Genomic DNA, 27,500 nt, shown 5'->3' on the forward strand with positions numbered 1-27,500 from the left:
GTTTTTGCACTTCCTAGGTTTACGATTTTGGGGCACCCATCCCTCTACAAACAATCAAACGAATTAAATGTTCACATATAAATAAATATAAATATATATATATATATATATATATGTTTGTGTGTTTATATTTTATTTTTATTTTTCATCTTACATCTTTTTCACATAGACAACATTCCTTACAATAATATGCGTCGGATATTCCTGTGCCTCCACAAATAATACATCGTCCCTTCAAAAAATAAAACAAATAAATAAGTTAACAATTTTAATGATTTTTTTTGAAACATTTAGAAATATATGACACATAATTAAAATATATATATATATATATATATATATATATATATATATGTATATATCTATTTATATTTATTTTATTTTTTCTTTCCTACTTGATAACTTCCATAATTACATTCGTCGCATATACGTACGAGTGTATATGGCCTTACATATGAATCACAAATTGGACATTTACCATCACATTTTTCACATAATCTTCCAATAGCTACATAAAAAAAAATTATATAAATAATATATTATTATAAAAATATTTTATATATGTATATATATTATATATTCATGTCCATTCATTTTGACCACATTTATATTTATCATGTCAAATAAATAAATATGTATATATCTTTTATATTAATATTTTATATTCCTTTCAACCATTAGTCAATTCATTCATTTATATTTTATTTTTACCTATTCCTGGTTGTTTTCGGCACATAATTAAATCAGGATCTACATTAAAAATAAAATATATATATATATAATTATATACATGAATATATACATATATATATATTTTTCATATTACGATGTTTTGCTGCCATGGTTTATTTTTTATTTTATTTTTCCCTTAATATAAAAATTTTTAATTTCTATATATTATATATATATATATATTTATATTTATATATCCCTAATTATTTTATTTTTACAAACATTTTTCTTCTACACGTAATTGCAAAAATACAACTCGTATTTTTTTTTTTTTTTTTTTTTTTTCCCCTCTTAATAATATGTTAATATATATATATTATAAAAAATGGATATACAAATAATTTCAAATATATAATAAATACATATTTATAAAATAATATATATTTTTTTTTAACATTTAAAGAAAAAATATATAATAATATATGAAGTTTAAAAATTGTTTTTTTTTTCTTATATAAAAATGTCATACGGAATATGTAAATATATTTATATATATATATAGAGAGCAAATTAATAATGATGCATATGTTATATATATAAATAAATAAATATATATAATATATATATATATTTATAATATATATATATATTTTTTATTTTATTTTTTACCCGCGAAGTGATAAAAAAAAAATACCTTCACATGTCAGAAAATTATAATGTTAAGATTATAAAAAATTAAGGACGCTATTTTTTATTTTTTATTTTATATTTTTATTTACAAATCAATTTATAAACCTTTCTTTTAAAAAAGGTAAAAATAAAATATTTTAATCTAAGTCTTTAATATACATAAAATTTAACAAAAAAAAAAAAAAAAAATAAAAATAAAAATAAATATATATATATATATATATAATATAACATATAAATATAAGGTATTATAATAAAATTTTTTTTTTATTTATTTCTCTTCATTTACATATTCATACTAAAATATAAGCGGATCACATTTGATATCCACCACATAATGATACATTCGAGGTGCATATGATTTGACCCGTTCGACATGACTTATTGCTATATTCCAAAATATATTATTCTTAAGATTGTCATATAATGCTATTTTGAATATTTCTATCAAAGTATATTGAGCAAACGATAAATTATGTGGGATGTTATTTCCTATATATAATTTACTCTTACAATTTGAATTATAGTAATTAATATATTTATTTTGATGATGGTCTTTATTTTTTTTGATTTCTTCCACATATTGAGAATCTTCAATATTACTTACATATTCTTGAACCATTTGAATCTTTGTCAATTTATTTATAGAAGATATATTTACATCTTTCTTTTTTAAAATATAGTCATATGTATTTATTGATGAAATACATACATGCTCATCAAATATATGCTGACCAATACCATGAATATGTAATATACCTCCACATTTATTATCTAATAAAAAAAATGCATTCTTCCAAGCGGGCTGACTATGTGGTAAAAGTCCAAGTATTATTCGATGACACTTCCTTACCATCTGAACATTTTTAGATAAAATAAAAGAATCTTGTTTTATAATAAAAATATTTTTCTTATTAATATTATTTAGTTTTATAGATTCTCTTAATAATTTTAAAGAATTTGGATTAATATCACATGCGAAATAATTATTAATTTTCTTCTGAGCTTCTATACATTTTAATAAAGGTAAAGTAAAATAACCAACACCACAAAATAAATCCACCACATTTTCTTTTATATTATCATCACTTTTTTTATTTAACAAAATATTTTTATTATTATTATTATTATTATTATTACTTATAATATACATATTTTTCATTCTTTCCTTTTCTGTACCATTTCCTGATGAAAACATACATTTTTTTAAATCCAATTTATATTTAATTTTATTTTCAATATGTATAGTTTTTAAATTTTTTCCACATACAATATGTATTTTATTTTGTCTTAATGTCCCATATACCTTTTCATATAACGCAATACATTTTATCTTTCTTTTCTTTTTTATTATTTCATATTTTCTATTCCTTTTAATTATATCCCTAAAAATATTCTCAACAAACATTTTTTCTTTTCTTCTATATAATAATATGTTTATCTTATTAGTTATACATTTTTTATTTAATTTTACTTTAATATAAAATGCTTTTTTTCCTTTCTCCTTTTTTTTTAATGACAATATATTCATATTAACAATATTATTATTATTAAAAATATTATTATTATTAAAAATATTATTATTATTAAAAAAATACTTATTATTAAAAATATCCTTAACAGCTAGCCAAAATCTCTTTACTTTCTTAATATAATATTTATATTTATATACATCATCCAATAAAAAACACGATAACAATTTATTATTTTTCTTCTTATTATTATGATTATATGAATAATATCTAAATGTCTTCCTCCTACTCCTCTTCCTTTCTATCATTTCATTGATTTTCTTCTTATATTTTTTTAATTTATACTCATATAATTTATATAATTTCATTATACATTCAAAATATTTATAATGAAATATCAAAATGTTCCCTATAATTTCATATTTTCTATATCCTTCCAAAACCATTTTTTTTTCTGAACTGTTCAGGTAATTTTTCATTTTATCATTTAAAAATTTATGAAATAAAATTCTTAATTTCTTTTTTAAAAAAGTATCACCATTTGGACTTTTTATATTTTCTTTGTGTGTTCCATTATATATTTCACATATCACTTTTTCGTAATAAAAAATATTTCCATCATTACATTTTTCTATCTTATTCAAAAGGACATTTTTAAAGTAGTCATCCTTTTTTAATATATCATCATCAATTTTTTTTTTTATAGGCACATAAAAAATTTCCTCTTCACCCACAATGTTATTATATTCTTCATTATTTTCATTTGGTGTGTGATTATAAATTTTTAATGAATTATCGAACAGTTTCTTGTTCTCTAAATATATTTTAATTTGTTTTACAAATTTTTTATCTTTAATAATTATATACAACCCTATTTTTATGTTCTTCTCAGGAGAACAAAATGTACTTTTTTCAAAGTCACAATTTCTGTCCTTATTTTCTTCATCAATAATATGAGGAAATTCATTTTTTTTCACCCCATCTTTAATATCATCCCCTTTTTCATCTTTTTTTTTTTTTTTTTTTTTTTCAAATACCAAAATTTCCTTTTTAATACCTTCCTTATGTTCATTTCTCTCCACCAAAATATTATAATTACTATAATTATTATTATTATTATTATTACTATTATCATTATTATCATTATTGTTATCATTATTGTTAGCACCATTATTTTTTATCTCATTATCACACGTTGCTTGCATTTCCTTCTCTTCTCCATGTTCAGAAAAAATCAGCACATCCTTTAATTCCTTATGTTGCATACTTTTCATAATTGCACTGAAATTACTCCATATTGGCACATCAAAAAAACTACCAAATGTAAAAACAGTACAACCACCCCCTATAATATATACACAATTATTTTCACTCACAACCTTTGAACGAACATACATATTTTGAAAAGTGAAAGTTCCTAAATAATTCCACTTATTCGTTTTCATATGAAATAACCATACATCATTTAATGTTCTATGTATATTTATACCTCCCACTAGTATAAAAAAATTATGGTTAATCAAACAAGTCGAATGAGAAAATCGATCACTTGGATAAGATTTTAATTCAATATTGTCATCACCTATGCATTTTGTATAAAAAAAATTATCTTTTTTTATGTCATAAGTATACAAATACTTTATTTTTTTGCAAACTGGAATTGAACTTAAATTGGGCATATCAATAATCATACCATCACTAAGGTATACATTATTATTACCACTATTATGATTATTATTATTATTATTATTTTCATCATATTCATATTCTTGTGTATAATTAGCTTTATCATTGTCTTGATAACCCCCAACTACATAAATAAAATTTTTCTTCTTGTTATATATTAATGAATGATTATTAATACGACATGCCTCAATTTTTTGGGAACAATTTTTTTTATTCCATTCAATGTGAGCTATTCCTTCATTCTCCAAATTTAATATTATTTTTCCTTCCCATATATCATTCAAAATTTCATTTTTTTCATTAACCCCACCGTATGTATAAAATACATATATGCTCTTACTTTTTTTTATATATCTTCTAACAAATACGGATGCATGTCTATATCTGGGGCAAGGCTCTTCCTCATTATTAAAATAAAACGTATTGTCATCACTACATAATAAATTATCATTATTTTTATTATTATTATTTTCATCATTAGTGTAGTTTTTTCCCATAGAATATTTAGTAGTGTCCATTTTTTGTTCCATATTTTCTAAAAATAATACATCCTTATTTCTTCCAACAAAGGAATTAGTTCGATTTGCCCTTATCCAAAAATTCTCTTTAATATTATACACCCAAACCATATTGGTACATTTTTTTGGATTTTGCCTCCCACCAAATATAAAAGCAAACTTTTCATCCAATTGTATAAAATTATGAAATACTAAAGATGGGAGATCTGTGTCATATATAAAATGTTTCTTATTTATTACATCATATATTTTTAATTTATTATTTCGTATACCTTTGGAAAATCCGCCAAACATATAAATTTTATTTTTTTGCATGAACATGTCATGTCCCCATACCAAAAAGTTCTGAACGTTCATATTATTTCCTAAAATTTTCCATCCAATAAATTTGTCATTTTTATTTTCATTTATTATATAACCTTCTTCATTTAATTGGATATTATATTTATTTAAATCTATTTTTTTTTGTTTTTCCTTTTTTATTATATTTACATCATTTTGTTTATTTTCATATGTTATTTCATCTTTTAATTTACAACCTCTTTTATCCTGTTCTGTTATAGTAAAACAATTTTCATTTGGTATATTTTTTTTACCTGAACAAGTAGTAAGGTAAAAATTATTTGTTTTATTATTTTTTTCTAGATGATCAATAATATTTATATTATCTTGAACATTATTTTTTCCATTTAAATTATTATTTTTTTTTTTTTTTTCTTTTGTTTTTTTTGTTTTTGCATTACTACTTAAGTTATTTTCTATAGAAGAAAGCATTTCCCTATTTATTGAAACAAATTGATAGTTTTGTTCGTGCTCTTTAAATTGTTTAAAGCACTTATAAAAATTGACAAGTTGTGATAAATTTTTGGATAATTTATTATTACAAATATGAATGATTTCCATTAAATTTGTATGTTGTAATGTATGATGAATATCTCCTAATAGATGTTCTAATCTCATGGATCCTCTTATAGCTACAGTTACATATTTATTAAAATTTAGAATACCACTTTGTTTTAATCCTGCATTTTGCGCAATTTTTAATAATTTTAATGCACTTAAGAAAGTGGTACATTTAATGTGTATTATAAATGGTTCAAATTTTATATATATATTTCCTTTGTTTTGATTATTTAATATATTAATAAGTTGATTATTTTTTTCTTTTTTTTTCATACCTTCATTATCACTCATGGTGATTATAGAAGAGTTTATATTAATATCATTTTGTAAGGAATATTTTTTTGTACCCATCAAATCAAATGAGATATTTTTATAATAATTTTTTGGGTTAACATCAAAATAATTTTGAAACATTTCTTTTTTTAAAATATCTTTTATTACATTTATATCATATTCTAAATGTTGATGTGAATGTGTGGAATATAATATATGTACATTTTTTTTATGTACTTTTTTTTTTTTTCGTACTTTTTTTTTTTTTTTATATTCCTTATTAATATAAAATATATTATCTTTTAAAATTTTTTCATCATATATATCCTCAGAAATGTTTGTTTTTTTGTTTGAAACATTAAAAAAAGAGGATATATGATGATCAGAACAACAATTATAATTATCTTGGTTATTTTGTAAAATAAAATTTTTTTTAAAATGCGAAAGAAAAACTTCATCTGTTTTATATAGATTTGATAAATGTGTATTATTTAAATGATTAGATATATTTTGTTGTTTTTTATTTTCTTGAGAAATATCATTATTTTTAAAATTTTTTTGATTATCATATTTATTATTATTTATATGTACTTCTTTAAAAATAACCATTCTACCTGAACAGCAAGAAGTTGTATAATAATATTCATTTTTATTTATTTCATATACACAAGGATATATTAATAAGTCGATACTTTTTTTTATTGATTTATCATCTATATTATTATATACATTTTTTTTTTCTATAATTTGCTTAACTACTTTTTCTATATATTTTATATTTCCGTTTTTAATACACTTGTTAAGAAATAATTTCTTTTCCTCACATACACAATTTTTATATGCATTAATAATATTTAAATATAAAGTATATATATCATTTTCACAATTATTATATATGTCTTTATATTTGTATACATCTTGATCATCATTAATAAGAGTTAAAACGTTTCTTTTTTTTTTATAAAAGCTGTCCATTGTTTTGGAACGACTAATGAAATATGTGTATATGAGTAAAATATATATATTACAAAATTATAAATATATAAATATATATATATATATATATATATATATATGTGTTTTATTTTTTATGTGCAAGCATAAGGATACTTTATTAAAATTATTTTATTTTTTTTTATTTTTTTTGACAAATTATATATTATTATCTTCTCTTTTGAATTATAGATTTACAAAATTGTTTTGTAGGTAATATAAATATATATATTATAACATAAATATATTTTTATTTATACACAAAAAAAAAAAAAAAAAAAATATATATATATATATATGAGAACTTATATAAACACATATTAAAAGGAAGAATATATATACACACATATATATAAATATATACATATATGTATATATGTATCATATAAATTTATTTTTCAACTATAAAAATATATATAACCTACATATTATGTTAATATATATACAAAGAATAGCACTTGATCCTTTTTTTTTTTTTAAATTAATAAATATATATATATATATATATATATATATACATATACAAATAAATATCACCTTTTTTAAAAATTATTAATTAAACATATATTTTTGGTTTATACCTTATATATAATTTGTGTTGTGAATTATAAAAAACAAATAAGTGTTATTTTTATATAAATGTGTGATTATATTCAAACATCCTTTTTTTTTTTTTTTTTTTTTTTCTTATTTTAAAAATTATTATTTTAATAAAATATAAATAAGAAATTGTGATATTTAAATGTTATAGAAATATGTTGTTTTTTCTATATTATAAATATAAATATATTTATATATATTTATATTTATATATACATATATTTATATTTATATATACATATATTTATATATATATATATATATATATATATATATTTATATGCACAAAAGAAAAAACATATAACCAAGAACCAAATATTATTCACAATTTAATTATAAACTATATTATATATATATATATATATTATAATATATTATTTTATAGATAAACACAAAATTAGTGGTAATAATATAACATATACAGACGAAACATATAAATATATATATATATGTATATATGTATATATATTTTTTTTTTTTTTTTTTTTAATTCTATATATAAACTTATTTGTATATATATATATATATATATAGCCACCTTCTATATTTTATGTAAAAAAAAATAGAACATATATAAAAACAAATAAGAAAAAAAATAATATACCATGTATTTTTAAAAATCACATAAGTATAAAAGATATATAAAATATATATAAATATATATATATATTTATTTATTTATTTATATATTTAATATCTTTTTATGATTAAAGTTATTTAATATTATTATAAATAAATATATTTTATTGTTAAAGAAATATATCCCCTACATATAATCTATAAAATACAAATCATGAAATTTTAGAGGATGTTATTATTTAAAGAATTATAACATGATTAAAATAAATTTATTCTCTTTTTTTTATATATTTATATTTTGTATTTTTTTTTTTTTTTTTTTTTACTAATTTTTAATTTTATAATAAAGTGTTATATTTATAAATTATATCCAAATGGAATTAATTATATAATATTATAATATAAAATTATATTCTTTGCATGTCATATATATATATATATATATCATTACATACATTTTTATAAATAAAATACAATAATATAAATAAAATAACAATATGATTGCTATTTTTATATATAATCTTATAAATAAACATTTTTATAAAATATGAATTTTATATTATATATTTATATAATGCTTTGTTTTTTTCATTTATATTTATTTAAACAATAAAAATAAATATATATAATAACATCATTTATGTAATTTATAATGATATTATATTATAAAATAGCAATATTAATATTATACTACTATATATTATAATATATATATAAATATGTTTGTATATAATATTATAATAATATAATAAAATAAAATAAAAAAAAAAAAAAAAACTTAAAAAGGGATTATATATATGTTAATTATTTATTATATATATATATATATATTTATAAAAGTAACATCCTTTTCATTTTAAAATATAAATACAAAAAAAAGATATCTCATTATATAATATATATATATATATGTGAACATTTTTTTTTTTTATTATATCGTTTAATATTTAATTCTTAATAAAAAAAAAAAAAAAGATAATTCATAAAAAATTCATCCATATATAACATATTAAAATATTATATACATATTATATATATATATACATCTTACTTTAATATATTTTAAAATATATATTTATATATTATATAATATTTTTATAAAAATGATATATCCAACCTCTGCATAAAGAAAGATATATTATATATATATTTACATATCAGTTATATATATATATATATGTATCTCCTTTTTTAAACACAATAATATTATATATATATAATATATTGTTTTCTTTTTTTTACATTTAAAAAAATAAAATATCAAGTGTCTCATTTTTTTTTTTTTTTTTTTTGTAACAGCCCACACTCTGTATGACATAACAACAATTTGATATTTATAGTTTTTTAAATATTGAAAAAAAAAAAAAAAAAAAAAAAATTAAAGTTTATGTGTAATATATAATATATATGTTATATATATATATATAAATGTTTTTTTTTTCTTTTTATATATTACAATTTGCATATTAAAAAAAAAAATCTTTTTTCACCTTCTTCTTTATTCATCATCCGTTATATTATATATATATATATAAATATATATATATAGCGTTAAATTAAAAAAGTTCATTTTTTTAAAAAATATTGATACATTTTATAAAAATAAAAAAAATATACATTCTGATTATATATATTATATATATATTAAATAGTGTGTTTATTTATATGTGTATGATTTTTTTATTTTGAACTATATATGCATATACATATATATAATATATATATATATATTTTTTTTTGTTTATAATTTTTAATTTTTTTTTCCTTTGGTGTGTCTATTTAAGATACTGTCGTAATAAGAATATAAAATGAATTGTTAATATTTTTATAATATATATTATATATATGTAGTATAAATGTTTAAAATATAAGTATATATATATATATATATATATGTATATGTTTATATTTATTTATATTTAATAAATGCAAGGTTGATGAGGCATTAAATAAAATAAGATATAATTTTTTACTCACATATATAATAATTTTTTTTTTTTTTTTAATACATTTATTTAAAACCATCGAAATATAAAATATAATTAAATATAAAATATAATTAAATATAAAATATAAATAAATATATATTATATATATATATATTTATTTATTTATTTATTGTGCCAGTTGCTTAATATTTATATATTTTTTTTTTATCATAATATGGAAGATACCGAGCCTGACGATGAAGGCGAGGAATATATAGTAGGAAAAAATATAATTCATAATAATTTTTATAACCAGAATTTTATAAAAAAGTTTCTTTTTGAAAATATAGAAAGCAAGGAAATTAATAATTTAAAAAGGAATAAAAAAAGTAACAACAATAAAAAGTTTATTATCCATTTAGTACCGTCAAAGAATTCTTCTTTTTATAATTTTCTTAAAAAGAAAAAAAATGATGTTTTAAAAAAATATGGACAGGATGAAACATATAAATATGATATACATATAAGTGTTACTGGATATTTCTGTTGTGATAATATAAATGTATTTATAAAAACATTATATCACTTTATGTTTCAATATTTAAAATTGTATTATACTTTTAAAAAAGTTATTTTTAAAAATTTATATTTTCATATATCTTTACCTAACAAAGCTGAAGTAGAATCATTTATTTTGAAAAAAGATAAAATAAAATATCAAATTAAAAAAGAAAACACAATAAAAAATGTAAATCCAACTATATTTAAGAATCAACTTAATCATTATAATGAGGATGAATATATTCCTCCAGAAATTTTAAATCAAAAATACAAAATTGAAGATATAAAGAAAAAGGATCTTACATATACAAAAAATATTAAATCTTATCAATGTGTTGAAAATGTGGATTCTAATTATATTAAAGAAAAGAAAACAAAAAAAAATTCTGAACCTATAAAACAGCATGTTCTAACAACAGACGATGGTTATGTTATAGTCCCTATACATTGTGAGTGGTTGAAAAGAATATTAGATAATTTCTTTTTTATAATAAAAAATAATAATGTCATATCTTATAACACAATTACAAATGATATGTATACTATAAATAAAAACATATCTAAAATACATGACAGTATGAAAAAAAAATATATATGTTTTAATAATAATAATATGTTATCTTATGATCCTTATAAAAGTAGGTTATTATTATTAAAACATGAGGATTCGAATTCTAATATATCTTCAAACATAACATCTAATATGAATAATTCTTTAGATGTTATATCTTCATCCAATAAATCTGATACCTTAATGGTTCAACAATATATCAACAATAATAATAATAATAATAATATTAATAGTAATAATATTAATAATATTAATAATATTAATAGTAATAAAATGTTTTATAATAATCACGAGTTGAATAGTACATCATTTGTAAATACTAATTGTGATTCTAATACTCATGTAGATAATCTAGCTTTTAATAAAACCATTAACTCATTTCAAGATAATAATATAGGTAACACATTAATATGTAATAATAACAACAATATAGACATTTTGAATTATAATAATAATAATAATAGTCATCATTTTTTTAAACATGCTAATCATGTAGATAATAACCTTAATAGTAATAAAAGTGATAGTAGTGATAAAACAAATAATTCAAAGAAAGAGAGAAAAAAAAAAAAAAGTAATCATAATAATAAAAAAACAGATTCACATAGAAAAGATGCTATGAATAAAATGAGCTACAAATATAACAATTTCAAAGTAAATGTATCAGATTTTAGAGTAAAGGATTGTAATCATATATCTTTAGCATGCAATAGAAATAATAAATATATACAAAAAAATATTGCAAATATGTATAAAGATATAAAATATTATTTCTTAAATTGTTCATGGGATCTTGTTATGTTTGAATGGGATCAAAATGTTTTTCCTCAAGCGAATAAACAAAATAAATTTTTAAACGAAATTTTTAGAGTCAAAAATTTTGCAGTCTCTTAAAATAAAATAAAAAAAATTAACTAATATATATATATATATATATATATATATATATATATATGTATGTATGTATGTATTTATTTATTTATTTATTTATTTTTATTCATACATATCATTTATGTATGTATCGTATCTCCACTTTAATGTTTCCAATTTAAGCATATTCCATATTAATCATTTATTTAATATATATATATATATATTTATTTATTTATTTTTTGTGTTCTAATGTTATTTATACAAATTTAAAAGTAGGTGTGCATGTATGTTTGTTATGTACTCACACATATATATATATATATTTATTTATTTATAACTTTTAATATTCAAATTATTATCACTTATTAATAATTTTTTAAAAATATATACGTTTGACGTTTTTTTCTCTCGATATATAAAATTGTCAAGGTCAAAAAAAAAATAAGGGAAAATAAAAAAAGCGAACATATAAATAAATATATAATATTATTTATATATTTATAGGAGATATGCTTATATTTATGTGTACCTCCATTTTTTAATTCGTTCTATATATTGAAAGAATAAATATGCCGTTGTATAAAAATATGAATAATAAATGAAATTTATAAAAATTAAAAATAAAAAAAAATTTTTTTTTTTTTTCTTCTTTTATTTAAAAATATGGATACATATAATATACACAATATATATATATATATATATATATTTGTATTTTTAAAAACTATCTTGTGATACATAAAATAAAGATGAATGGATCATATATAAGAATTGAAAAAAAAATAAAATAATATTTTAACAATGAATACATATATATATATATATATATATATATATTTATTTATTTATTTATTTATTTTTAATGTACAACTTTTATCTGTTAAGTTTTATTTTTTATTTTTATTTGTAAGAATACCCCTTTGAATATCCTTAATAATATATAAAACATTGTCACACTTTAAAAAGAATAATAAAATGGTCTACATACGTGAGTCATCATATGACACTCAAAAAAATAAAAATAAAATGACATGTGTCAGAAAAAATGATAACGGCAAATTATTAGATGATAATTTGTATGATGAATTTTTTTCCTTATCAGAAAGAGACGATAACAATGTAGATAGGAAGACCCAATATAATGATAAGAAAATAATAGATCATTGTTTATATAACTATAAAATGTTACCTACATTAAAAAATAAAAATAAATTGATAAAAGTAAGAAACGAATATGTTCATAATAATATTTTCAATCATAATGATGAAAAACAAAAAGAAAAAAATGATAATCCTGATCATATAAACTTTAAACGTCAGAAAGCATATTCAGTTGATAATACATCTTTTGATTGTAACAATAAATTTATTTATAGAACTAATTCCTTTAAAAATGATGTTAATTTGTTTAATAATTATAATCATATAAATTACAGAAAAAAAAAAGAAATGGAGATAAAATATAAAAACAAAACAAATAATGATAAATATAAAGAAATAAAAAATATGAGAAAAAAAAAATATATAAATTTTTATGATATTATTCATTGTAATCATAACAACAAATATTACGATGTAGTAGATAATAAAAAAAAAAATATTTCATTTTTATTATCATATTCTAATGATAATATATATAGAAACAAACACATGTCCATATTTAATAATATAGAAAAAAGGACATATACAAATTTAACAACTTTTGAAAGTATTAATAATATAAGTACTAATATAAATAATAAAAAAAAATATTTAGAAAATATTAGAAATAAATATATAACACATAATAATTATAATGATATTACAGAGGAGGAGGTGAATAAAATTATTAAAATAAATATGAGTCCTATAGATCATTCTACAAATTCTTCACCTGTTACAAGATATAATAATATATTCTCAGTCAAATTCTTATGTCAGGCTAAATGTTATAATTTAATAAAAATAAGTCACATATTTTTTTCTAAACAAATTACATATAAATGGTTTGATAATTATAATATTTTATGTGCATTTCTGTGTCCAGAAAAAGGGGATCATCAATTTTATAGTTCCGCAGATTTTTATAAAATAGAAAATCTTAATTTAAAAAAAAATGTAACATCATCTAAAAGTTGTAAATACATAGTTTTTATATTCAAAAATGGATCTGTAATCATATGGAAAAATTTTAATAACCATCAAAAAAATGATAATTTTATAAACAAAATATTGCTTTTCTTGAATTCGTTTTCTGATGAATTATTACCAGCATATCTAGAACAAGAAGATACCATATTTTATTTTCAAGGAAAAAAACATAATAAATTCAATCATCAATATGTAACAAACATGAAAAAAAAAAATAAAAAAAAAAATAAAAATAAAAAACCTATACATATTATAAAAAATGATTATAAACAAAATGATAATAATAATAATAATAGTTATAGTAACACAAGCAAACAAAGAGAAATGAAAATAAAAAAAAAAAAATTGAAATTTAAAACATCATATGAACAAAAAAGTAAGAAGGACAAAAAAATAAACACATTTGTAAATAATGGTGTTATCTATTTAACCAATAAATCACTAGAACAAAAATTAATTGCATCATTTGCTTTATCACAATCAATACAACTAGATGTTCATGAAATGATGATGGATATTGCAATTAACACACTATTTAAAATATCCAAAGAAATTGCTAACAATGGAACATGTATCATTTCTAAAGAAAAAATATCAACAATGATGCATGTCTACTCAAGCATTATAAATGTAAATGCTGTTCAAGATTTTTTAGACATTCCAGAATATTTCTGGAATAAGGTGGAATATGAGCACGCATGGTTTGAGGTAATGCAAAAAAATAAAAAATAAAAAAATAAAAAAATAAAATAAAATAAAAAAAAGAAAATAAAAAAAAAAATAAAAATATTATGAACAAAATGATAATATATTATGAACAAAATGATAAAATATTATGAACAAAATGATAAAATATTATGAACAAAATGATAAAATATTATGAACAAAATGATAATATATTATGAACAAAATGATAAAATATTATGAACAAAATGATAAAATATTATGAACAAAATGATAAAATATTATGAACAAAATGATAAAATATTATGAACAAAATGATAATATATTATGAACAAAATGAAAAAATATTATTAACCGTTCATATATTTCATTTTAATATATAATTTTCACATTTTTACATTTTCAGGTATATAAATATATGGAAATTCCTGAGAGGATAAAAATATTAAACAAGAGATATAATTATTACAAGGATTTTTTAAAGGTTATAAAAACGGAGGTATACAATAAGAAAACATTTTACACGTATAGAATTGTAGTGTTGTTGTTATTTATACATGTAATGGCTTTATTATTGAATGATTTTCTTTTTGTAAAATGAAATAAAAAAGAAACAAAACAAAAAAAAAAATAATATATACATATATATATATTTACATATAATTATTATCGTCAAACATATATATTTATATATTTATATATTTATATCTTTTTCTTTTCCTTTTGTTCGTTCATGGCATTGAAATATATATAGTCAGACACCTTTTTACGCACATCGTTTGAATTTTCGACATGTACAGGTGAGTCATCCACCTCACCCTTTTTATCATCATCAACTTTTGTGTGTGCTTCATATATATTTTTTTCCTTCTCATTAAAACATTTTTGCAGTTTGTTATATTTATATATTATTAACTTTTTATCCATATTATAAATATTCGTATCTGACGTTGTATTATTAATACTTTGAGGTTGTTGTTTGTCTTGCTGTATGTTATTTTCTTCACTTTTTAAAACATGATTACTTTTTTGTTGTATTAGATGTTTTAAATATGTGATCATTTCTTGCCATTCGTCTGGGTTTTTTTCATAGAAATGTAGAAATAAGTGTAGATCTTTTAAATTACAATATCGTTCAAAATTTTTTTTATTTTTAAAAATGATACAATCAATTTTTGATAAGATATTATCATTATATATGGTTAGATGTTGAAAACATTGTAAGATTCGACATATATAATTATAATTAAATGTTATAATTGTTTCTAGATTTGTTAATATAATGTTGATAATTTCGTCTACATTATTATCTACATATGGTAAGATGGTAAAACATTCTAGAAGTAGTACACATTCTTCAAATGTTATTTTATTTTTTTGTATTTTGTTAGCTAGATATGGTAATAACCTTTTATATATATAAATATAATTAAAATAATTGAATTCTTTATATGCACATGCAAGTTTGACTAGCTGTTTAAATGACAAAAAGGCTAAACAATTATTTACTTTGGAAAATAGTAAAGGTATAATATTTTGAACAATTTTTTTTTCTTTTTTTAAATGTAAATTATTTTGTTCTAAATTAATATTATTTATATTTAATGTATCATCTAAATGACAATAAGAATCGTTTGAAAAAAGATCTGAATTATTGTAAGATATATTTATATTATTTGTTTCATCATATTTTTTATCTTTTTCGTATGTATCTTTTAGTGGGTATGAATTTGTATGTGTATGTTTGGATTGATATATTTGTATATTTTTTAAATTAGAATGATCATACATATTGTTATGTCTATTAATATTATTAATATCACATGTAGAATCAATTATATACTCTCTACCATTTTGTAGTACTTTTTCGATGTGCTTATCACACTGTTCATTTCCATTGCAAATGTTATGTTTATCATATACATTTTGTTTCAATATATTATGCTCTAGAGTGGATGAATATGATTGATTGCTTAAATTTTGCAATGCATCATTATTATCTTCAGTCTTATAAATAGACATATAATTTGTGTCTATCATTTGTATGATGGGTTTGATTTGTATGAGTGTATTATATATAGATAATGAATCCATATATTTTATATTTTCAAAAATATATTGTAATAGTTTTATATATAATTGTAAAAATTTAAGATTTACATGTTTTGAATATGCTGATATAATATGACTTACATAATTACATTTCATATGTTGAAAATTATTTAATATATAAATTGAAGATATATGTAATAAGTGTTCATCATGAATTTTTAGTTTTGACAAAGAATGAAGAATAATAGAAATTTTTTTTAGACCATAAATATGTAAATTATTTTTTATAATTTTTAAAAAAATAGTAATAATTTCATAATCACTATAATTTAATTGTTGACTAGCTAAAATATATTTATAAATATTATCATATACATGTTGATCATATTGTTCTTCATTCATATTTTTAAATATATGTAATAATTTATTTGATAAAAGAGAATATACTTCAAAATTTCTTTCCTTACTTAAAGCATATGATTGTAATATTAAAATAATATCTTCAAATCTAAAATTATAATAAAACTTTTTTATTAAATTATTATAATGTTCAAACATTTTCTTATTTACATAACCATATTTAACACTCTTCTTAATACTATAACTAATATTTAAACCATTCATATTTTCAAAGCTCTTTATCATATTATTTTGAAAATCACTCGTACTATATAACATTCTCGATGAGAAATTATTTATTCTTTTTTTTTTTCCAACACATAAAATATATGTATATTCATATGGACCATAAAATGCCCATCTTTTTAAGTAACCACAAATTCTCATCAGCTCAAATAATTTAAGCAATGATATGATAAAAGATAATGAATAAAAATAAATAAATAAATAAATATATATATATATATATATTTTTTAATTAATAAATATCTACCTTAAAAATATAAATAAATATGTATGTGCCTTTACCAATTTAATATATTTTTTTTTCATTATTTGGTAATATAAAAATATTTATAGAAATGTGCCAATATATATATATATATATATATATATATATGTTTAAATAATATTTCTTTTTTTTTTTTTTTATAAATGAATAATATATGTGTACGTTATATTTATATATAATATAGGAAGTAGTCACAAAAAAAAAAAAAAAAAAAAAAATATATATATATATAATATATATATTATATATATGTTCAATATATTTTTTAAAACGTGTGTATTATATTTAATACTATAAATGAACGAAATAATTTTCATAAAACCAAAGTATGATATTTTTTTTAAGGGAAAAAAAAAAAAAAAAAAAAAAAAAATTAATAATAATGATTAAATAAAATAATATTATACATATAGAGAGATCATGTTTTTTTTTTTTTAAAAAAATTAAATTTAAGGATCAAATACTATCGGAAAATTATTTTATTGTGCAGCTTTTAAAGGAATTATATTATATATATATATATAAAATGTATTTCATTTCATTTCATTTTATTATATATATTTTTTATTATGTAAAATAACTTGTGTCATAAACCATATGTTCCAAAAAAATATAGATATTAATTTATTATTTTAATATTTAACCCAACGAAAAAAAGAAAAAGAAAAAGAAAATATACATATAATATATATTATATATATATAATATTTTTTATATGTTACGATTTTTTTTTTTTTTTTTTTTTTTTTTTGAGGATCTTATCAATTGGCTAATATCATAATTTTCAAGCATACATTTAATTCTATAAAATTAGGTAAAATAATAATTATATATTTTTTTATTATAAAATATATATATATTATATATATTATATATATTATACATATATATATATATTATATATATATTTATATATGTTTATATATTAAACATTTTACTCCCTTATAAACATTAATTTCTACATTTATAAAAAATGTAATATATTTTCTTAAGCTCTTTTAAAATTATAAATTTATAATCTTTTTAAATAAAATAATAGGTGTATAAATATAATATATTTTAAATATGAAAAATAAAAATAATATATATTATAATATATAATAATATTTGTCAATACATATATATTTTTAAATATCTTTATTTTATTTATATTATATACATGTTAAAATATTATAAAATATATATAATATATATTATATACATTATATATTTATATATATATTAAGTATTAAAATGACAAAAAAAAAAAAAAGAAGACCATAATATGCATTTCTTAAATATATATATTATATATATATTATATTTATGATTTATATATATATAATATTTATATAGTATATATATTATTCATGTAATGAACATATGATGAATAATTTTTTTTTTTTTTTTTTTTTTGTTTAAAATTTTCTTTTCTTTATTTCGTTATTTTTTTATTTATTTCTTTACTTCTTTCTTTCTTTCTTTTTTTTTTTTTTGTTTAAAATTTTCTTTTTCTTCTTTTTATTTTATTCTTAATATAATATTAAAAAAGTATAATGTATATATATATATATATATAATAATATTATTAATATATATTTATTTATTTGTTTTTAAAATTTTTTTTTAAACTTTTTAAACATTTCCCATGTTACATATATATATATATAATATATAATATATATATTTGATTATATAAAATATTATAAAACTTACATTTATGTATATATATTTTAAGGTACATTATTTTTATATTTGTAAATAAATAAATGATATATTTATATATATATATATTATATATATATATTTTTTATATATGAGAACCCATTTGAGCATTTAAAATATTTTACATATTTAAATATTTTACTGTGTTCTTTTCTTATTATCTTATCATAAGTATATGATTATTTTTATTAACAATCACAATCCTTTTTAATTTTTAAAAGGTCATATGATAAAATATATATATATATATATATATATATTATATATATATATATGTATATATCCTTTTTTTTTATTATTCTTAAGAAGGGGAATATATTTTGAACCTTCCATTTTATATTTTTACATTTTTTGTTTTCCTTCCTGCTTTTTTCTTGTTCTTCTATTTTATTTTATATATTTATTATTATTTTATTTTATTTTATTTTTTTTTTTTTTTGGGGGGATTATAAAAATAAGAAAGAAAGAAAAAAAAGAGAAAATAAAGGATATACAAAAAAGTAAAAGGTAATAATAATATATAATATATATATAATATATATATATATATATATGTAAGAAGTTATTTTAGAAGGTGATACAAATTTTATTGAATTTTTTTTTTAAATATATAAAAATAGAAGTAAAACATGCATAATTTTTTATTGATCTATATTATATGTAAAAAGATATATATGTAAACATATATATAAAAAAAATATATATATAAAATATATATATATTTTATTATATAACAACGTTTAATATGTAAAATATAGAAAGTGTAAGCGAATAATATTAAATATATTATACATATATATATATATGTATATATTTGTATATCCTTTTATATATATTTCCATATATGTATTGAACTTATACGCTTATTTTTCTCTTATCTTATTATTTATTTTAAAAAAAAAAGAAAAAGATGAGCGAGCTCCTTATAAGATCAAAAAGTGGTGTTAAATTATATGAGTTTAAGAAATTAGAAAATGTGTATGAATGTAACATTATATTTGAATATGATGGATGTATACATGATGCAATATGGTCATATGACGGAGAATCTTTTTTACTTTTACATGCTATAGAAGGGTTATTATTAATTAGTAATTATGAAGAGCAAAAAAAAAAAAAAATTGAAAAGATTGCTTGTAAAAATAAATATAAAGAATTATTTGATAATGAGAATATAAAATTAATTAAACATGTTCAGTGGTCACCAAATAATAGATTTATAGTTTTTTTCTTTCCATATGAAGAAGAGAAACATAATAAATTAGGTAATTTGTTAGTATGGAATGTAAAAGATAAGAATATTTTATGTTCATTTAAAATAAAAAAAAAAAGTTGTAGTAATTGGCCTGTAATTAATTTTACACATGATGATAATTATTTCTTATTACAAAAAAAAACAGATATTTATATATATGATACATTAAAATTAATAGAAAATGATGATAATACAATATATCTAAATAATAATGATATACCTTTGAATTATATATATACATGGAATCAGCCAAATGTTCTAGCTATATATATGTCATCATATATGAGTGAAGATAAATCTCGATTTTTTATAGTGCATACAAAAAATAATTTTTTGGGAGATGTATATATATTTAAAATTAAAGGATTGAATAATAATGAAATTGTAAATTATAATATCACAGGGGATACACAAAAGGGGGATGACATAAAATTAAGTGACATCAAAATAAATGACATCAAAATAAATGACATCAAATTAAATGACATAAAATTAAATGACATAAAATTAAATGACATAAAATCAAGTGACATCAAAATAAATGACATCAAATCAAGTGACATAAAACCATGTGACATCAAACCATGTGACATCAAACCATGTGACATAAAACCATGTGACAACAAAATAAATATTAATGTAAATATTAAATCACCAATAAATAACATATCAGATGTAAAAGATATATCGTGTGTTGAAAAAATAAAAATTGAATTACTCATTAGAAAAAGTTTTGACAATTTAGATGCTCTTACTTGTTTCTGGTCGATCAGCGGTAAATATTTAATATTCTTAGTAAATACAAATGATACTACAAATAAATCTTATGGTTATTTAAGTAACTGTTATTTTTGTTCATTGGTATCAAAAAATATTCAAATAAAAAAAATAAACGAACAGGTTGCTCAAGATGTGAAATGGAGTAATATAAAAGATGAATTTTTAATTATAGAAGGTAAGTCAGATAATATTATTTTTTTATATGATCATGATTTAAATATAAAATGTAAAATATATTCTCAATATAAAAATACAATAAAATGGGGACCATTTGGAAATATGATTGCTTTAGGAGGATTCGGAAATTTGGCTGGAGATATTAATTTTTATTATAAAGAAAAAGATTATAGTGTATCTATAATTAAAAAATATAGAGAAGCATGTACTGTTCTTTGTGATTGGTCATATGATGGAACATTGTTTATGACTGCATCTACATATCCAAGAATGAAAGTAGAAAATATTTTCAAAATATATACTTATGAAGGAACCTTAGTAAGTAGTTTTAATTTCAATGAATTATATGATGTCAAATGGAAGAATGTGTTACCAGGTTTTTACAAACAACCAGCTAAACCTCAGCCCAATCTTATAGATAATTGTAATAAAAAGAGTGTTTACAAAATAAAGAATCTCGATCATCTTTTGAATATAAATAATAATAATATGGTAAATAGTAATAATATGGTAAATAGTAATAATATGGTAAATAGTAATAATATGATAAATAATAATAATATGATGGTAAATAATAATATGATAAATAATAATAATATGATGGTAAATAATAATATTCTAAATAACAATATTCTTAATAACAATATTGGAATGTCCTTTTTAAACGTGAACAATAAAATGATCAACAATAATAATAATACAAATCACATAAATAATAATAACACACCTGCAAATCTTACTAGTTATTCTTTCGATGTATATGATGAAAATAATATAAATATAAATGAGGTACATGAAAAGGATAGGATAAAAGTAAACAAGGTTATGACACTAACAACCAACACATCAGTATCTAATGTGACAGCTAGTTTAATAAATGGGAATAAGAAAAAAAAATCGGAGAAAGCAAAAAATGCATATGATTGGGATGTTGACTGGAGAAAGAAGAAAAACATGAGCCTCATGAATAATGTGATGAATATGAATGTGATGAATATGAATGTAAATAATGTGAATAATATGAATAATATGAATAATATGAATAATAATAATAATACCATGAACTTAAATAATATTGATATGAATCAACGAGTTGATTATATACCCATTGAACAAACAACTCAAGATGATAAAAATGTGACACTTAAAAACGATAAATGCTTGATCAACAACCTAAACAATAGTAATAAAAATATAAACGTTATGATAGACAACATTAAAAGTACAGACAATTCTGAGAACGCAGTATTGATCTTACAAAATAATTTAAACAACTGTAATGAAAAAGTTAATGTGAATGATAATATGAATAAGGACGAAAATGTTGTTGAAGAAAAGAAGAAACAAAAAAAAAAAAAAAAAGAAAAGGAAAAAAAAGATGATAAAGAAAAGGGGAAAGAAATGAACAATGAGCAACATAAAATATCTGATCATTCCATTCAAATAAACAACAACAACAACAACAACAACAATAATAATAATAATAATAATAATAGTAGTGGTAGTGTGAATGATATCAATATTAATGATCATGATAAATTATTTAACAACATCAAACATATAAAAGAAAAAAATAAGTTACAAGACATGGGACATGTAAAAACAATCTCTTTAGACGAATTAAATAAAAATAAAGGAAAAGATAATCAAACAAATGATATAAAAAAGGATATAAAAGATAAAGAAAAAAATACAATAAATATTAATATCAATTCAAATGAAGATAAGGATAAAAATGTAGAAGTGGTTGATGGTAATATGAATGAAGAAAAAGATCAAGATAAAAAGAAAAAAAAAGAAAATAAAAATAAAAAATTAAAAAAGAAAAAGAATGAGAATAATAATGTGGATGGTATATATAATGATAATACAAATAATGATAAAACAAATAATGATAATACAAATAATGATAAAATACATAATGATAAAATACATAATGATAAAACATGTAATGATAATACCCATAATGATAATAATATCATTAAAGTAGATGAAAACAATTCTTCTGCAGGTTCTAATAGTTTTTCAAGTATATTATTAAAATTTATGAAATATAAAAATGATAGCAATAATAATACAAAGGTTAACGATCCATGTCATATGAAGAAAAATATGAATGTAGAAATAAATAAGGACTTAGATTATATGAAAGCACAAGCGAGTATTCCTAATCAAATGAACATCATGAACAGCATTAATAATAATGTTACAGGTGTCGATCATATGAATAATGATATATCCACATTAAACTATTATAAAAAGAATAATGATGCTTCTATTAGAATATCTAACCAGTTTAATAATGAGAATAAAAAAATATATCCTAAAAAAAACATACCATTACATAAAGATGAATTCTTAAAAGATATAAAAAATGTAAACTATAATATGAGTGATATGAATATAGCAATGGATACGATAAATAATATGAAGAATAATATGATGTTGAATCATGTTATAAAAAATAATGATATCAAAAATAAGATCAATAATAATGTAATAGGAGATGATAATAATAATAATAATAATAATAATAATATGTTTAATTCATTGCAATCACAAAATATGAATGATATGCAAAGCATAAATGAACTTAATAATCTCGTATTAGAAAATATGTTGTTAAGAAACGAACTACCAACACATCAAAATAAAAGTAAAGATAATGAAAATGTAAACAATATGAATAATAATGTGATGTCCAATGAAAGCTTAATAAATATTTTTAAAAAAATTTTACCACATGCAAAAGTTAATATTGAAGGAAATAATAATAATAGTAATAATAGTAGTAATAATAATAATAATAATAATAGTAGTAATAATAATAGTAATAATAATAGTAATAATAATATTTATAATAGAAATACGACGAAGAGTTTTGATTCCTACAATATGTATGACAAACAAAACATCTCAGCTTTAAAAAGAGAAACACATCATGGTTTTAAAAGACAAGATACATTTAGTCTTCCTCATATTGAATCTAATAACCAAAAAATTGATAACAATAATAGAAATGTGTTTAATGATTATTCAAGAGAAAGTTTAATAAAAGAAATGATATTAAAAAAATATCTAACAAATAATAAAGAAAATGGAAATATTCCTAATTTTAGTTTAAATAAAATTGATGATATACAATCTATACAGAATAAATTACAGATTAATAATAACAAGTTTAATTTAGAATGGGTTAATAATATAAATAATAATATGAACAATAATATGAACAATAATATGAATAATAATATGAACAATAATATGAACAATAATATGAACAATAATATGAACAATAATGTGAACAATAATATGAACAATAATATGAACAATAATATGAACAATAATATGAACAATAATATTAATATTGATAATATGAATTATCAACAATATAATATGCCGCAAAATTTAAAGAATCAACTTGATAATTTAGATTTTTTTGAATTATTAAAATGTTATCATTCTTTAAATATACAACAAATACAAATAAAATTATATTGGATATATTATAAAATACAAATGTCTGAACAAAATAATTTATTATCATGTGATAATAAAGATAAGAAAATATTATATAAGTTAAAAGAAATTAGACATATATTAGAATATACAAATAATTTATTAAAGGATCATATTATAAAAAATAAAGATAAATATCAATCCTTATTACAACAATTTATAGTTATATTAAAACATCATGATAATCTATATCAACAAAAAAGAGATAAACTTATAAGAGAACATTATGATAAACAGAATGTAGTACTTTTTATTTGTAATATAGAAAAAATGATAGATAAAAATATTAATCCTACAGATAATTTTGTATCATCAAATTTAAATTTTATAACATCCAAAATGAGTAATAATAAATTAGGAAAAACAAATAGTCTTTTTTATGAAAATCTAAATATTATGAAAAATAATGATCCTCATCCACGAGGAAACCAAAACATGACAAATGAAAATAATATGGACCATAGCAAAATTAATGATAATAATAAATATAATGATAATAATAAATATAATGATAATACATATAATGATAATACATATAATAATAATAATAGTAACATGAACGACTTAAATCAAAATCTTGAATTTCAAAAAAAATTTATTATTCATAAAATGAATGATTATTTTAAAAATATTAATGCTACAAATGAACAGAAGAGAATTTTCTTAAACAGAATGAGTCTAACGGAGGAACAGAAAATATTTTTCTTAAAACATCTTAATATAAAAGATGAAGAATCCATAGAACCTAATAATATGAAACATGCCAGCGACAATTGGATCAATAATAATAAAATAAAAAATTTAGAAGAAAAAGACAAAAAAACAAAAACAGGGGGGGATACTTATATTGACTCTGCTTACTCTAGATCAAGTTATTTTTCTATAAATGAATATAATATTGATAAGACTAAAGAGAATATAAAAAGGAGTAATGACAAGTCGGATTATAATGAAGATGTTATAGGAGTCTCTCCTTTATTGAAGCTTATAAATAAATCTCAAGGGCAAAGGGTCGAAAATAATATGAACAATATGAATAATATGAATAATATAAACAATATGAATAATATGAATAATATAAACAATATGAATAATATGAATAGTATAAATAGTATGAATAACATTAACTTTTATAATAATCGTAGTGATAATAACCAAGGTGTAGAAACTGAAAAGTCAAAATTATTATCCCAGAAAAATGTACTACTTGATATTTTAAAAAAACAAAAACAATTAAAGGATGACAACAGTGTTGTTTCAAATTTAAATGAAGAAAATTTTATAAAAAATATGAAAAATATAAAAAATATAAAAAATATGAAAAATATAAAAAACGAATTAAATAAAGATATGAACACTTTTCAATTTAATAATATGCCAGAAAATATTTCAGAAAAATTAAAAAATATAATTCATATGAATAATAAAGATGGAAAAGAATTACAAAAATATCCATCAGATTTAATAAATTATATTTATCAAAATAAACAAATGGATGGTATGATACATTCTTATGTTAATACTAATGATATAAATGAACAAGCAAAAATGAACTTGAATCAAACAAAAGATAAATTGAAGAATATAAATAATACAAATATACATGCTATAAAAATAGAAGAACAAAATAATACACATTTTCATATGTACTCACAACAACAAAGAAATTTATTAAATATAATAAACACGAATGAAGGAGATAACAATATACTTAATGTTATTCAAAATAAAAATCATATAAATAATAATACATCCTTTTTGAATACTACCAATGATGAAAGTAATAATAATAATAATAATACAAATGTGAATGAATATATTCGTTTTATGAATAATGAAAATATGTCAAATTTGCAAAAAAAAAATTTAAATAATATCTATCCATCAAATAATAATAATAATACTAAAAATAATACTAACAGTAATGATAATAATAATAATAATAATAATAATAAAACATTATTGGGTAT

General features: G+C 18.1%; 6 protein-coding genes across 6 annotated transcripts in view; 3 read left to right on the forward strand and 3 right to left on the reverse strand.

Annotated features, from left to right (window-relative positions):
- The window catches only part of PADL01_1016900 (PHF5-like protein, putative), a gene marked incomplete at both ends in the record, with an annotated part of 888 nt that extends 46 nt beyond the window's left edge, over positions 1 to 842 (reverse strand). The window contains 5 exons of the mRNA XM_028682232.1: positions 1 to 44; positions 155 to 232; positions 396 to 508; positions 712 to 750; positions 827 to 842. The exon at positions 1 to 44 is cut by the window's left edge and continues 46 nt beyond it. Of these exons, the coding sequence (XP_028538530.1) occupies positions 1 to 44; positions 155 to 232; positions 396 to 508; positions 712 to 750; positions 827 to 842 (290 nt within the window). The remainder of the gene's footprint in view (positions 45 to 154; positions 233 to 395; positions 509 to 711; positions 751 to 826) is intronic.
- Positions 843 to 1,660: 818 nt separating this feature from the next.
- PADL01_1017000 (conserved Plasmodium protein, unknown function) lies at positions 1,661 to 7,189 on the reverse strand (the record flags this gene model as incomplete). The annotated part of the gene is made up of 1 exon (XM_028682233.1): positions 1,661 to 7,189. One exon carries the CDS (start codon positions 7,187 to 7,189, stop codon positions 1,661 to 1,663), a length of 5,529 nt encoding a protein of 1,842 aa, XP_028538531.1.
- Positions 7,190 to 10,549: 3,360 nt separating this feature from the next.
- On the forward strand, positions 10,550 to 12,340 carry PADL01_1017100 (conserved Plasmodium protein, unknown function; the record flags this gene model as incomplete). Its single annotated transcript, XM_028682234.1, has 1 exon — positions 10,550 to 12,340. The coding sequence occupies one exon, from the start codon at positions 10,550 to 10,552 to the stop codon at positions 12,338 to 12,340; it is 1,791 nt and encodes a 596-aa protein (XP_028538532.1).
- A 954-nt stretch (positions 12,341 to 13,294) lies between these two features.
- On the forward strand, positions 13,295 to 15,734 carry PADL01_1017200 (conserved protein, unknown function; the record flags this gene model as incomplete). Its single annotated transcript, XM_028682235.1, has 2 exons — positions 13,295 to 15,157; positions 15,540 to 15,734. 2 exons carry the CDS (start codon positions 13,295 to 13,297, stop codon positions 15,732 to 15,734), a joined length of 2,058 nt encoding a protein of 685 aa, XP_028538533.1.
- Positions 15,735 to 15,835: 101 nt separating this feature from the next.
- On the reverse strand, positions 15,836 to 17,971 carry PADL01_1017300 (conserved Plasmodium protein, unknown function; the record flags this gene model as incomplete). Its single annotated transcript, XM_028682236.1, has 1 exon — positions 15,836 to 17,971. One exon carries the CDS (start codon positions 17,969 to 17,971, stop codon positions 15,836 to 15,838), a length of 2,136 nt encoding a protein of 711 aa, XP_028538534.1.
- Positions 17,972 to 20,709: 2,738 nt separating this feature from the next.
- PADL01_1017400 (eukaryotic translation initiation factor subunit eIF2A, putative) overlaps positions 20,710 to 27,500 on the forward strand; it is a gene marked incomplete at both ends in the record, with an annotated part of 7,508 nt that continues 717 nt past the window's right edge. The window contains one exon of the mRNA XM_028682238.1: positions 20,710 to 27,500. This exon is cut by the window's right edge and continues 376 nt beyond it. Coding sequence (XP_028538535.1) covers positions 20,710 to 27,500 — 6,791 coding nt within the window.

This window comes from Plasmodium sp. gorilla clade G2 (assembly GCF_900097015.1).
Source record: "Plasmodium sp. gorilla clade G2 genome assembly, chromosome: 10".
NCBI classification, from domain to species: Eukaryota; Apicomplexa; class Aconoidasida; order Haemosporida; family Plasmodiidae; genus Plasmodium; species Plasmodium adleri (nom. inval.).